We start from the raw sequence: 15,523 nt of genomic DNA on the forward strand, positions 1-15,523 counted from the left end.
AATTGTAAATCTCCCAGGGACAAATATTACCAAGGTGAAAATGTTGAGTGTCAAGGGTCTAAAACTGTTTGGGTACAATGGGCCAAACACAGCGCGTGCAGCGCAGCATCAACATCCACATGAACTAAAATGTTTTATCTGGAATCATGCATGTGGCCAGGGCTTTACAGAAATACATAAAGTTGTTACCTGTAGTTAGTGACCTGAAAAACTGATATTAGCATGGCATCACTATGCACAGATTATGCAAGTAACATTTATCTATCTGGCACTGAAGCGATCTTCCAACAATATAACACACAAGCTAAAAGCTACTCATCATCAGAGATGATGTGAGTCAGCATGTTTGCAGCGTGCCATATGCTTTCATTTGACTTGCTTTGCTCTGCTTTTAAAAAATAAAAAAATAATGAATGAGGAGTTTACCCATCCCAGTCCCTGATTTGCGCAGTACCACCAGTGGGGCTAACATCTCCCGTAAGCATCTTGAAAGTGGTTGTTTTTCCTGCTCCGTTCACTCCCAGCAGACCGAAGCACTTTGGAAAAAGATTAATCATTCATCAAAGCTGAAACATTTGACCACCTTTCTGGACACAATGTTCAATACACCACTTTATAAACAGCATGATTTAAATAAGTAAATAATTAAACCATACAATACTTTAAAAATCATTCTGCCTTGGTTAGCCACAATTGGGAATTTGTGATCATTTAGTTATCCCTGTTGGCAGTGGAGTGAAGACCTTCCTCAAGGTTTAGATGGTTACCTTTATAAATACTCACCACCTGTATACACCTGCATTTGATCATTTTTGATGATCTGAGTTTAATTCCAATCACCGCTCCACATAGGGACTAGGTAGATTATTATTATTATATGTTAAAGCAGTCCCACCAAGGTATTACCTCTTGCCGACGGGCTTACCTCTCCTGCAGGAATTCCCACAGAAAGCCTCTTGACTGCATAGATCTTCTTGTTGAGATGCTGATAGATCTTTGTGAGCTGGTTGACTTGTACAATGTCTGCACCTGCCGCTCCAGTGGACACCCTTAAGCGCTCAGCTGCTACATCATCATCCTCGTCCTCAACCACCTGGGACACCTTTTTTCTGCCCAAAATCAGATGCCTGGAGAGAGAAAATGTTGACAAAATAATTAATCGGTGTCGGGAATGCAATAGAGTTACTGGTTATGCAAAAAAGGTGGAAGAAGTTCAAAGTGACAGAAAAGTTGAATTCAGACATAAAAATTGAATCTTTATTTTTAATGGGAGTTCAATGAAAGCTTCCTAAGTAAAATGCAAATAAGTAAAATTTGGAGTTTGCATGTTCTCCCCGTGCCTGCGTGGGTTTTCTCCGGGCACTCCGGTTTCTTCCCACATCCCAAAAACATGCATGGTAGGTAAATTGAAGACTCTAATTTGCCCGTAGGTGTGAATGCGAGTGCGAATGGTTGTTTGTTTATATGTGCCCTGTGATTGGCTGGCAACCAGTTCAGGGTGCCTCCTGCTCAATGATAGCTGGGATTGGCTCCAGCATGCCCGCGACCCTAATGAGGATAAGCGGTACAGAAAATGGATGGATGGATGATATGTTTACTTTGCATAACACAACTTTAATCAGAATCACCCTCACTAGTTCTAACACATAACAGGTGTAAGGGCTAGACGGACTGTCACGTGTGGGGAGTAGCTGGACCCAAGAGCAGGCGGAGGCAGATGTAAAATGATTAACAGTTTATTGAGGTTATGGAGGTGGTCCTGGATCTGTTGGCAGGCGGCGGTATGGACAGGTGGCAGGCAGTGGACAGAAACGGCGGCTGGCTTGGTGGCAGGAATGACGTGGGTCAGGAACAAAGGGGAACGAGGAGACACAAGAGTTAACAAGGGAATGTGACGTGGAATGTGGGATGAATTTTCAGAGACTGTGGAAGCTTCAATTCGACGGAAGTGGGATTGATGATCTTGGTAATGGGGAAGGGACCAATGAAACGCAAAGTGAGTTTCCGGGACTCTGTCTGAAGCGGGAGGTCGTGAGAAGAAAGCCAGACAGATTGGCCCACCTTGTATTTGGGAGTCGCGGAGCGATGACGGTCCGTGAGCTGTTTGACCGGGTCAACGCCGCTCGGCCGTCTTTCCACACTGCCTGGATTCTCCGGAGATTATCCTTGACAGCGGGGACTGCCACTGCCTGCTCCTGTTCTTTGAATAATGGGGGTTGGTAACCATAGCAAGCGGAACTGGTGAGGGAGTTGTGGGCATACTCAATCCATGGGAGGAATGAGCTCCAGGAGGAGGGTTGCGTGTGGCAACACAACGGAGGGCAGATTCAAGGGATTGGTTTGCCCGCTCCATCTGGCCGTTTGTCTGCGGATGATATCCTGACGACAAGCTGGCTGCTGCGCCCACCGCTAACAGAATTCCTTCCATACCAGTGATGAGAACTGAGGACATGTCACTCCCGTGTGTCTTGAACAAGGCTGGGCCACCAGAAATGCTGCTGGATGAACTAAATGGTGCGGGTGATGCTAGGATGACAGGCGAGTTTGGAGTTGTGAGCCCACTGAAGAACGTCAGAGCATGCGGAATCGGGTACGAACAGGCGGTTTGGAGGCCCGGTCTTGGGATCCGGGTGAGTCTTTTGGGCCTCCTGAACCACCTGTTCGATCTGCCAAGTGGCTGCTCCAATGAAGCACGAGGAAGGAAGGATGGGTTCCGGTTCGTCAGGGCTGGAGGGGGGTGAGTAAAGTCGAGACAGGGCATCTGGTTTGCTGTTTTTGGAGCCAGGACGGAAGGAGAGACTGAAATTAAACCTGCTCAAGAAGAGAGCCCAGCGAGCTTGTCGAGGGTTAAGGCATTTGGCAGAACAGAGGAAAGAGAGATTTTTGTGGCCTGTCCAAATGATGAATGGTAGTTCAGGCCGCTCCAGCCAGTGCTTCCACTCTAGGGCCGTGGTATATCTAGGAGAGGCTGCAATACTTAGGCGAGGTTTTCCGGGCATAGGCGGGCTTATATATACCGGTAGTGATGAGGCTGATTGAAGACAGTTGCTGAAAACAAAGAGGGGAGAGAGGGGACACAAAGCGCCCTCCCGGCTCCAACAATGGAACTGCAGGGCAGTATATGACACAGATGCTATTTTTCCTTGTTAGAAATAAAAAACAGTAACAACAAAAAGCTCCTGAGACTTTTATTTTCAGGTCAAACATTTCTTTAAGGCTAAAATCTGAAATTAATAAAAGCCAATTGTTTTTCTTGGTTCTAGTTTCTATTTCTCATACCTGACTTTGCGCAAGAGGAACGTGTTGAGTAAGAGGCGCAGCGCAAAGAAGACAACGCCTTGGATGATGGAGGAGATGAACATCCAGCCAAGAACTTCTGTAGAAAATGGGTTCTTGTAGGCATCAATGCCATAGCCACTAAGGACCTGGACCTCAACGTTCATTCTGGCCAGCTTCATCAGTCCATTTCCAAAGCTGAATTGGGGGAAGATGAGGAAGGCGTCGCTCAATATCCTGAAGGTATTCTGGATGCTCTCTCTCTGAGAGAGACCACAAGAGGTAATTGGGATAGAAGTCAGTTATTTGGGTGCAGGACATTGCAACTTCCAAGGGTTAAAAAAAAAAAATAATAATATATATAAATATATATATACTAATTCAGGAAATGATGCTGACCTGTGCAGTGTTTGTTGTACTTTCACCCAGAAAGAAGATAATAGAGGTGGACATGATGGTATTGATACTTATCAAAAGGTTAATGCACACATAGGTGATGAAGGCCGTCTCTGCATCCTTGAAAACACCTGACAAGAGATACATCCACGGGAAGGTGGCAAACCTGAGGAGGTGACATGGAAAATCTACTTAATTAAAGAAAATCGCTACATCCAGTGTAAATAGTCTACAGGTTGAAATGAAACCAAATTAAAAGTACATCTTAAATGATGTTTCTTTTAGAAACAATGCTAAGATGAGACAGATAAACTGTTAGGGTGACAAATTAACTGGCACGAAAAATACTGACAATATGCAGCGAAATAATCACAAAATGAGGAGGGTAAACATTCAGTCATGATACTAAAAGAGGAAGATGGATTACTTCTTCCTTTCGTCCCGTAAACCGTTTTCTTTTCCGCCCTACTCTTTCCTCTCACATTAACTGCTTGCTTATTTGATTGGGTTCAAAACAACACAAAGAGAACTGGAGAGAGGGGAAGAAAAATAAAATAGATTAAAAGAAGGAAAGTAGCACAAGAAAACAAATAGAGCTCGAAAGCGGCATTGCATCTGGGAAACATGCCCAAAAAAAGGTGCTTGGTAGACACAGGAAGGGTGCCAAAGCATAGCGGAGAACAACAGCGTGACGGCTGCAAACCAGACCAGGTGGGTGCTGGCTGCCTGATGGAGGAATGGGATTATTCATTGCTCGGGAGGGAGACATCTGTCTGATAAATGAGTTGCACAGTGCTGACTCGCCCTCCTAAGATCTAGGGCCCATTGGCAGTTGAGCAAAACACAGGAGGGCGAACAGTAAATAGTAGAATTAAAAGATGTAAATATCGCCGAGGACAGATGTGGCTTTACATTTGTATGCAACAGAGGAATCCAATTATTGGTGTGAAAATGTGTTTGCAACCAAAACGGATAAAGGTTGACCTTCAATCTAAATGTTACTGTCGCATCAATTTTCAAACTCTGGAAATTTTGAGATGATATCTATGCTCATATTTATTGTTATTACCCCACACTTCATTCAGGTCCCTGTCCTTCTTTTTTGTATCTTTGGCTAGAAAAGGATTCATATTTCAGACTTTATCTTTTTCCATCTGACTTTGCAAAAAATGCTGATAATGTAGCTTATATGTGAATGGAGAATAGCAGCTCTCAGTGTTCTCTGCTAAAAATACAATTCGGTGACACACACAAACATGCAGTAAAAGATGATAAATTACAGAGCGGCATTTGATTTGATCTGTGACTGACTAAATTGAGTTCTATATGGTATCAGAATTTTTAATTCATCAACCAAGCTAGCATGAGATATGCTTCGAATCATTGAGTTTTTGCCTCACAAATGAAGCCAAAGAATCTTCCACTACGCTGATTAGATCAGGACCCAAACATACAATATATAAAATATGCATGCCGGTTTAAAAGCACGACTCACCCAAAGAGCACCAGAAGAAGTGAAACGGCTGCTAAATTTTGTTGTTGCGTGAATGCGGAAATCTGGAATGCTGCAACCACCCCGATGGTCAAACTAACAGGAATCAGATAGATGATCTGTGGGAGAAGGTCCAGGGTATAATGAATTGCTGATAAATTATTTGATGGTGTCGGTTATGAAATGGATGAGGTGGTATTTTAGAGATTTATAGACTGGACAATTAGGTGTTACCATGTCATAAAGGAAGTTTATGGCCCAGTAGAGGGGCTCGCTGATGCCTGCGATGTGCTGCAGCCTCTTGGAGCCGCTGTGACACTCGCTGACAACATAGAGGGAGAAGCTGGCTGTAGTGATCGAATAGCCTGTGAGCACACAAATGGCCACAAGGATCTGGAGCATTCCCAGAGTGCTGTGAAGAAAAAAATCGGATCATTCAGAATTGGTAGCACAGAAACACTAACAGCAGCACTTTTCTGAATTGGTGGGCCAAGTTTGTCGACAATTAATAATGAACACTATATTGTGAGTTGCAGCTTACGTTTCGTATTTATTTTGGTGTGGCTCTACGAGCTGAAGTGTAATACACTGTACCGTGTAAGAAAACGTTCTAGCACCCACCACTCTTTTGCCAAGACTTTCTTCAAGATTTGAGAGTGTCTGTGGGAATTTCATCCAAACATCCAGAAGAATGTTTGGAAGGTCAAAGGTGACTTATGTTGGACAAATCCTGGCTAACAGTCTCCGTTGTCATCTATCCATAAGGTGTTGAATGAATTTGAGATAAGGGGTTTCATCCCAACATGTCTTTATGGGCCTAGCTTCCAGAATTTCTTTCGGCATCAATAAATTATCTACCTAATATATACCGTTTTACTCTCGGGCACAGTCATGGTAGAACATGAGGGTATTCGTCAAAGATTTAGCTTGAGCTTTGTATTGTATCCCATGGGCTGCCACACAGTAAGCATCAAGATATCTTACTGTAATAAGCCGACTGGATCCTTAAAATGGCCAAGGCCAAATCAATACATCAATATCGGCATGGAAGGAGGAGTAAATGGCTGCTTGCCGCACCATGGCTTGCCAGGCTGGTAACTACAAAAAGCTCTCCATGGGTACAAATTACTTGAAACTGAAGGTTTGAGGGTGAGGCTATCACGGCAGGTTCCATTGGAACACACACATTTTGAACATGTACCCAATCCAATCCTTCCTTTTATATTTCATAAATATTAGGAAAGAAGTTGTAGTCAATCAGTTACTCAGCCACCGGCAGGCAGAACATCATTATATTGGGACGCTGTTCAATAGTGCCAGCGCAGGGAAATCCTTTTAAAGAATAAACATGGGTTAAAAAAATAAAAACAATTTTTTAAAATAGCACACCATCTAATCCAGTCCTCACTCAATCAATTGTGATGCCCTGAATAAAATGTATGAAGCTTTACGTTTGTGAAGCTGGAGAACAAAAACTAATTACACTGTCAGGACTGTTTTGCTACTCCATCTCCTGATGTGTTATTGAGGAAAGGTCACAATGAGAAATGCATAATTTACATTGAGTCTTCTTCATCTGGCCGGCCAAAGTAGGGATGGCTGGACACTGAAATGGCTGCAACAAAAAAAGACCAACAAATGAGCACAATTATAGGCTTATAACAAGTCTACAACCATAATAATAAACATATTGTTAAATGAAATAAAAACACTTTGACAATGTCAGACAAAACAGAGCAATATCATCTTTGTATAGAAAGATGTTTTGATCTTGTACTGGATCTAATTAATGAATGTCTGCGCAGTTTATAGAAAACCACGTGGCAACAGGTTATCAGTATCTCTGCTGTATGTAAATACAGCCATCTGTTTGACACAAATTGCCCATAGACAGTTGAGTAACCATATATCTCTGTGCTGGATGGATTGGATGGGCTCTCAAGTGCAGCGTTTTAGGTGAACAGGAGTGTGATGACACATCCGTGGGCAGGTTCTAAACTAGAGTGGGAAGTCTATTACATAAGGGTAAGTAGTTACATGTCCAAAGCTAAAAGATCATAACTGTCAAAAAGTAATCTCGCAGGATTCTGTATTGTGCAACATCATATGGTAACATTGAATGGGTGCCTACAAGTACTGTATAATTTTGTCAACGTGTCTAATGTTGTAATCTCATCTTCATGGTGATATGATACAATATAGGAATATTGCATTTTGAAGCATTAACTAAATGCCACACATACTGAATACTAGAGGTACAGTGGGTACGGAAAGTTTTCAGACCCCCTTAAAATTTTCACTCTCTGTTATATTGCAGTCATTTGTTAAAATAATTTAAGTTATTTTTTTCCCTCATTAAGGTACACACAGCCCCCCATATTGACATAAAAAAACAGAAGGCACAGATCTGGCCAAGGTTACAAAAAAAATTATGCTACAAGCTTCCCAAGAGCACAGTAGCCTCCATAATCCTGAAATGGAAGACGTTTGGGACGATCAGAACCCTTCCTAGAGCTGGCCGTCTGGCCAAACTGAGCAATTGGGGGAGAAGAGCCTTGGTGAGAGAGGTAAAGAAGAACCCAAAGATCACTGTGGCTGAGCTCCAGAGATGCAGTCGGGAGATGGGCGAAAGTTCTAGAAAGTCAATCATCACTGCAGCCCTCCACCAGTCGAGGCTTTATGGCAGAGTGGCCCGACAGAAGCCTCTCCTCAGTGCAAGACACATGAAAGCTCGCATGGAGTTTGCTAAAAAAAAAAAACACCTGAAAGACTCCAAGATGGTGAGCAATAAGATTCTCTGGTCTGATGAGACCAAAATAGAAAGACTCATGGCTGTATTAGCTCAAAAGGGTGCTTCAGCTAAATACTGAGCAAAGGGTCTGAATACTTATGACTGTGTGATATTTCAGTTTTTCGTTTTTAATAAATCTGGAAAAATTTCAACAATTTCGTTTTTCGTCTGTCAATATGGAGTGCTGTGTGTACATTAATGTGGAAAAATGAACTTAAATTATTTTAGCAAATGGTATCAATTTAAAAAAAGAGTGAAAAATTTAAGGGGGTCTGAATACTTTCCGTATCTACTGTACATTCATCAACTAGAATCTCCCACGCCCCCTGCCTCTAGCCCACGCCCTTATTTGCATGTGATATACAGTACTTGTATAAGTACTTCACAGCATACCATATTTCTTTGGATCCTTATCTGCTGGAAGTTTGGAGCGTAGGATGACATTGTTGAGGCTGTTTAAATATGCTGGCATTGTGTGGTAGCCCTCAGGGTTGAACCAAACCTACACTCGTCCAAATGCAAGCACGCACGCATGCGCACGCACACACACACAGACACCGGCAAAAATACAACAAAATCATGTGAGGCCAACTTCATATGTCATGTTTTACTTTCCAACATTAGAATTACTGTATAATTAATTAGATTTGCACCAGAGAAGAGAAGCGATACCTTAGATAAGGTGACGTTATTAGACTTGGGTAGAAGATCCATTTGCAGGTCACGTGGGAGCTGCATTCCAAATTCAAACCCACCATACCTGAGAAACAAAGTTGTGAACTTTTTCAGGGCTTAACCAGGAGCATTTTTTCTGTGTGATAAATGCTCTTTGCCAATGATTTCAGACTCATGCACACATGTTCACACACAGCCGTAAAAGATGTGTACAGGGAGAGATGCTCTACTACAAATTGGCAAATAATATTGGGAGTTTGTGTCTTGAACCACTTACCTGTTTCTAATAAAGGTATTGGCCGTGGTCAATAAGTAATTCTCGACATTGATTCCACTTAGGTTGTAAACGATCTGAGAAGACGGGATCTGCCGACTGGCTGGGTGGAATCTTTCCCCATGACAAATCTGCATTGTATTTTGAAATGAAGCACAAATCACAGAATAAAAGTGTAGCTGTGAATGTAGGCATAAGAAGAAACAAATCTGAGGGCATGAAATTCTCTCACGCGTAGTTACATTCTCACTGTCCCTCACCTGTTCCTGAAGGGTACATTTACAATCACTAAATGATGTGGATGTGTTCCCTCCTGAATTCCAGCTGTTTGTTTGACTTGTGCAAACCCTTGAAAGAAAAAATATTCACCGAGTGAAATGGTGGCACAGTTCTGTGACGGGAGTGCAGTCACACGCCAGAACGTATCTTGACATGAGTTGTTATGATGGAATCAATGTTAAAAGCCTGTACACATCCAAAGAGATGGAAAGAAACGGGAGAGCAAACCACTAGTATGCAGCTGCAAGCACTCAAGACTTGACTGCTAAATCTAAATTTGTGCAGCTTGATATTTATTTTACATCAAGGCATTGATGCACTTCACACTGGGTTTTTATTTGAACAAACTTGGTGGGGCACCAATTTAGCAGGGTACAAACTGTAGCAGGAAAAATATAGTCGTGTTCTGGGGTCGTCACGGCAATGACAAGCTGCTCAAAGTCTTTATGACAATCCATATGTGAAAGTCTAGTTAGTTTATTCTGCTGTTGCAGGTTCTTGCATTATGCATTGCCTATCGTCACTGTTTGGCGGAAACCTCCTATGTCCAAATATGGTCAATTTGATATTGTTTTAACAAATCAATACTATTGGTCATTCCTCATGTAGGTTCTTTTATTTTTTTTTACAAATTATTGACTGATCTAAAGTGTTGAAAATGGCTTGCTCTCTTTGACGAGCCAATATTAATGGTTCAGTAAACGTGTTGTGTTTTTCTTTTCCTGAAAAGTGAGGGTTTTGGAGATGCCACGACTCTGGCCAGTGCCAGTCATATGTATGTTTTATGTTATAATATCTGTAAGGTTTCTTTCACTGTAGCAAAAAGACAAGAATGAATGTAGATTTCTAGATTTGTGAAGGACTTTAGTACATTCTCTCGCTTGTAATTCGAAGGCAAAACATTCAATCTCGATTGCACTGTGCGATTATTATTATTATATATTTTTTTATGCTTCTTCTGGGGGGCCAGGGAGTTTTAAAATGGCTCCAAGGTGTACATCATGAGTCTCAACAGTGATTCAGTGACAGTAAGGAGAAAATCTCTGCAATAAACGGGAGGTGTTTATGGAATACAAATTATGCTATTGAGCTGCAAGGCTCTGCTGCAGGCTTTCACTCACATACACATGGAGCCAAGCAACAGGAAAAATAAGAATGAAGCAAGAGACCCAGATATTTGCTGGAATTTGAAGAGAGGGAGACTAGTAAACTCAAAGAACGTAGAGGCATGGGAAGAATGAAAATGAGATAAATAAAAAAAACTACTGTTAAATATAAAACCTGGTGTGTTGTTGTGTTTACATACGGATCGCTGGACTGGTCACGGCAACTGTCATCCATTCCTGGGAATGACATCATCATGTCCACCATTTGGCTGGATCTACCATTGTGGTTACTGTGAAAATCCATAACAAACATAATGGAACAAATCAAATTGGAAAAGATGTCAGTTTTGATTAAGCATTATATAACCAAGAAGTTGATTTTATAAAAATCCCATCCACACTGGTTTCACAAAAAAAAAAAAAGAACTATATATATAGTTAACTGCTAAAAAATGTTGAAACAAATCATGTACATCAACCTTCGTACTGGATAAAGAAACCACAGAAGAACATGTACTTGGAATGGCACCTCAGCATTTTCTTCGGTACATATCCTATATCCGATATCCTTGATCAAATAGCGTCAATTCTCAGGACGAAGACAATCTCCCTCAACACTCTTAATGTTATTCACTTTGATCGTGCATTGCATCGACACACATCGCATTCTCCATCTTTATTTCCCCTTAGGGCATGTCTGCCCTTCAAAGAACCTCAACTTTGTGATACACAAAAAGTGATGCAGGGACACGTTGGGCCAATTTAAGCAAACAAGATGCATCAGCCCTTCATTAATATTTCATCAAAACCAAATTGCTTTGTTGCGGGATGTACTTTATTGATTATTGTGCCTCCTAGAGGTACATCAATACAAATGCAAGGTTTTCACACAAACCATGACAGAGATGTGAGGACTTGTCCAAAGACTTTGACATCAAGTAGATGATTCTGTGAGGTAATTTAGTTTTACTTGAATCTCAGTCAGTCACGAAGAAACAAAGTTTGACGGTCTATCTGCATTCCCGTTACTCCTACCATCTATTCTGCACTCCACAAGAACTGACCTGAAGAAGGAGTAACTTGGTCTGATGTTGTAGAGTGCAGGGCTAAGCTCCAGCTCAGGATAGTGCCACACATTATTCTTGATGGATCCCAGGCCCATAGCGAATGCCACGAACAAAACGGGAAGTAGGAACTGGGAGATCAGGCCCCTGTAGTCTCTGCAGCTGTGATGGAACCTCTTGATCAGAATGGCTTTGATTTGCTGCCAGGCAAGGGCCATGCCTTGTGCTCTGTTGGAACTAGTCGGCTCTACAGGAAATGGTGGAAAAATTCAAGTCATGTCAAAACTGAAATTTACTTTCATATTCTCTGTTGGCTCGATAAATAAATCTTGAAACAGTTCCCGTACAGTATTTGGGAGGGGTGGATTGAGCAAAGGATGGGAGGAGATAAACCTACAATGAAGTATTAGGGCCACACAGAAAATGAAAAATTGGACAATAGTGCAAAAAGCCATAAAGGGATGAGAATTCATAACATAGTTTGCAAAGGTTTATGCTCATAATATTATGACTGCGAACTTTCTTCATGAATTCATTTTCATAGTGATATTTTCTATGTTTTGCATAGCACTAATACTCTGCACAAGACAAAACAATACAGAATGTAAACCATATACTGTATAGAAACTTACTAATTTTGTCAGAACTGGGGATAATGTCACTTGGATCTGCAGGGAAATTGTCAATGGAGCCAGTTTCTGATACCGTCTCTGAGATAGAAAAAGGTCTGTCCTCCTTCTGCAAACATTCTTTATTTTCCTCAGTCAACTGGAGGAACACCTACAGAGATGACCAAAAAAAAAAAAAAAAAACAACCGAAAACAACATGTCAACAACCCATGAGACAGTCAATGTAATTTCCTAATGGGTGACTACCATTTAATACCAGTAATATGAATAATATTTATATTTTGGAGATTATCTGTTTAACATAGTCTAACCTTTAGATGCATGTGAGCCTACCTCTTCTAGGGTTGTATCAGAGATACCGTAGCCTCCCAGCTGCAGGTCATCAAGATTGGCGTCCAGCGCCGTCAGAAGAGAGCTGTATGAGGAGGCATTGGACGAGGTGAATGGGGGCAGAGAGTAGACCAAGTCGCCACCCAGGGTCTCTTTTAGCCGTGCTTCCGGTACATGTGCTTGGATAAAGGCCTTCATTTCAGCATCGTCAAAGCGCTCAGACTCGAGAACATGCACCTGAAGTCATGAAATAAAATTAGTACTTTTATGTATGATGAAAACTTTTTAAAAAATTATTATTTAAACTGGAAATGGCAAAAATGCGAACATTTTCTTCTTTTATAGAGTTGAAATTGTTATCACATGCTTCACTAAGTTAAAAGCTGAGCTATCACATGCTTAAATGTTTGTTTGTTGTGGTGTGTATTAATGGCCAGTTCCCAGTTTTTACACCATAATACATACATTTTTGTCTGCCATACAAATGCATTAGTGTGAATGTAGTCACAAAATATTAAGGATTATCTCTAAGCATGGCGGCACGGTGGACGACTGGTTAGAGCGTCAGCCTCACAGTTCTGAGGACCTGGGTTCAATCCCCGGCCCCGCCTGTGTGGAGTTTGCATGTTCTCCCCGTGGCTGGGTGGGTTTTCTCCGGGCACTCTGGTTTCCTCCCACATCCCAAAAACATGCATTAATTGGAGACTCTAAATTGCCCGTAGGTGTGACTGTGAGTGCGAATGGTTGTTTGTTTGTATGTGCCCTGCGATTGGCTGGCAACCAGTTCAGGGTGTACCCTGCCTCCTGCCCGAAGATAGCTGGGATGGGATCCAGCACGCCCGCGACCCTTGTGAGGAAAAGCGGCTTGGAAAATGGATGGATGGATGGATCTCTAAGCATTCACACAATAACCTGTCACAGGCCAATATTGTATTACACTTAATCTAGACACTTGATACTTTCTTCTATATTGTTACTGTGTCGCTATAATGACCTTTTTAGTGAGAGTTAGTTTGTAGCCCTGTCCCAGCTTTTCTTTCAGATAGAAAGGGGAGCCACAGCATTTTAACCCTCCTCGCTCCAGGAAGGCAATGCGGTCACTCAGCATTTCAGCCTCGTCCAGGTGGTGGCTAGACATAATGATAGTGTGCCCTGAGAAAACACACACAAAAAACACGATTATTTGTGTACACATCAAGCTAAACACCAGCAAACATCGCTCACTCTTTGCCGACTTGACTGTGTAGCTCAGCTCAGCATTAACCATGACTAACTTTGTCTACAATGGGAAAAAAAGGCATGGCCTGGGCTAAAAACAAAAACAATTTCATTATTTTTGTTTTTTGGAGATCATTGTCCTATGAGGCCTATTAAGTATGGTTATGCAACACAAAATGACCATATATATATATATATATATATATATATATAAAACATTTATATATATATATAAAACATTTATATATATATATATCACAAGGGATCAGATCCTTTTCTGATTTACCAGTTAGCCTAGTTTCCTCAAACAGATAACTGTGTCAATTCAAAGTCACAAGCTTATTGATTTTTGACTAACAAAACCAAAAAGGCTAACACAGCAAGTCAGCTGTTGAACGGTTTATTATTCTTTGTCCAAGCATGACTGCCATTTGAGTACTAGTAGAGCTTGGCCAGTAGCAGTTACGACATAGCGCGGGATGTCGTAAAGAGCATGGACTCACGTTTTTTATTTTGGATAATAATGTCCCAGATGCTGCGCCTGGAACACGGATCAACGCCAGTGGTGGGTTCATCCAGCACCACCAAGCGTGAGCCACCAATGAACGCAATAGAGATTGACAACTTGCGCTTCATACCGCCTGACAGCGTACCCACCCGCTTGTGTCTGTGAACGTACATGCCTGTCTCCTCCAGGATCCTGGAAGATAAATCAGTGGAAAGAAGTCAAGACAAGCTGCATGTTAACATAATGTTTATATGTATTTCAATACAGTTTTTCCTACAGGGGTTTCTTATAGAGGGTGGTTCCATGCATTTAAAGTCAAACAGATTATTCATTGTTCTCTTGTTTTAAAAAAAAAAAAAAAAAAAAAAGAACAAATCCTTTACAGTATTCTGCCCATATTGGTATTCTCTATTTGGACCTAATGGCCGTATATGTATCTCATAATCTCTCCCTGCTCTTGCGATGGTAAATCGAAAACCATATTTCAAGAGCAACAGGTGGAACGATTACATTATCTTTACCACCGGAGATGCATATAAATTAAGTGTAGACATAAAATGTGCTTGACTACCACCATGTTTAACCTTTTCTCCAGAGTACCACTGGTATTCAATTCCAGCCACTGTAACAAATTCCCACATCTCAATTTTATTAGGGGGAGATACTGTCAACAGAGCAGAGACCAAGGTTTTACCATGGCCGATAAAAACTAAAGGCTGCAAAATACACTATATTACATTATTGCATCATGAACAAATCAAGACATGATCCTCAGGGGCCCAGTCCAACCTCAATATGAGATATATAATAGTAAACATTCATTACACCCTGGATGAGTCAACACTTACGTTCGAACCTGCTCATGCAATTCCCTTTGGGACCAGTGTGGGGCCTTTATTTGGCCATAGAGCAGGAGGTGCTCCTTGGTGGTCATGTGGTCGAAGAGAACGTCATATTGCATGCACACACCCAGATCTTTGCGGATGTCATCCAAATTTGTATGCATGTCTCGGCCATACACTTCGACAGTCCCAGATGACGGCGCGAAGAGACCCGTGAGGAGTGACCTAACCACACAGAAAACGTAACATTACATTGAATTACTATATTATACAGTATAATAAAAACTGAATGTGACCATCTTATACAGTATTAAAATATATATATATATATATATATTATGTGGAGAGTGCAGATGGCCACTGGTTACTTTTATCTAGGATGTAAACTATAACTGAGGGGAATACAGGCACATTTAATCAGTAGTACGTAAACATACCAGCCTCCAAATAATGAGACCCAATACACAAGCTGTAGCACTGCATCAGAGGTGTATGTTAATGTATTTCACCAAAATTCTCATGGACGAAAACACAATCAGAATGTACTTGTACTACCTGGTCGGTAACTCTGTAATGACTTTCATCCCGTCAAAATGTCATTCATTAATCAAAATTGAAGGACATAATTTTTGTTGTAATCCG

General features: G+C 41.4%; 1 protein-coding gene across 3 annotated transcripts in view; it reads right to left on the bottom strand.

Annotated features, from left to right (window-relative positions):
- Positions 1-15,523, bottom strand: part of abca12 (ATP-binding cassette, sub-family A (ABC1), member 12) — a 62,184-nt gene that overhangs the window by 7,034 nt on the left and 39,627 nt on the right. For 2 of the 3 annotated variants that reach the window (XR_009791035.1, XM_061791695.1), the window contains exons 47-64: positions 14,888-15,106; positions 14,035-14,231; positions 13,308-13,465; positions 12,317-12,550; positions 11,986-12,133; positions 11,354-11,600; positions 10,490-10,579; positions 9,165-9,252; positions 8,908-9,035; positions 8,628-8,715; positions 8,349-8,457; positions 6,725-6,779; positions 5,399-5,576; positions 5,168-5,283; positions 3,676-3,838; positions 3,280-3,539; positions 926-1,127; positions 427-536 (exon numbers count right to left, since the gene is read on the bottom strand). Coding sequence is in view for 2 of the 3 variants with exons in the window: in XM_061791695.1 (XP_061647679.1) it covers positions 427-536; positions 926-1,127; positions 3,280-3,539; positions 3,676-3,838; positions 5,168-5,283; positions 5,399-5,576; positions 6,725-6,779; positions 8,349-8,457; positions 8,628-8,715; positions 8,908-9,035; positions 9,165-9,252; positions 10,490-10,579; positions 11,354-11,600; positions 11,986-12,133; positions 12,317-12,550; positions 13,308-13,465; positions 14,035-14,231; positions 14,888-15,106 (2,790 nt within the window). In the remaining variant the exon portion in view is untranslated. Of the gene's footprint in view, positions 1-426; positions 537-925; positions 1,128-3,279; positions 3,540-3,675; positions 3,839-5,167; positions 5,284-5,398; positions 5,577-6,724; positions 6,780-8,348; positions 8,458-8,627; positions 8,716-8,907; positions 9,036-9,164; positions 9,253-10,464; positions 10,580-11,353; positions 11,601-11,985; positions 12,134-12,316; positions 12,551-13,307; positions 13,466-14,034; positions 14,232-14,887; positions 15,107-15,523 lie in introns of those variants that run through there. The other variant, XM_061791696.1, reaches the window with a different exon arrangement.

The sequence above is a fragment of the Phyllopteryx taeniolatus genome, chromosome 12 (genome assembly GCF_024500385.1).
Source record: "Phyllopteryx taeniolatus isolate TA_2022b chromosome 12, UOR_Ptae_1.2, whole genome shotgun sequence".
In the NCBI taxonomy this organism is placed as follows: Eukaryota; Metazoa; Chordata; class Actinopteri; order Syngnathiformes; family Syngnathidae; genus Phyllopteryx; species Phyllopteryx taeniolatus.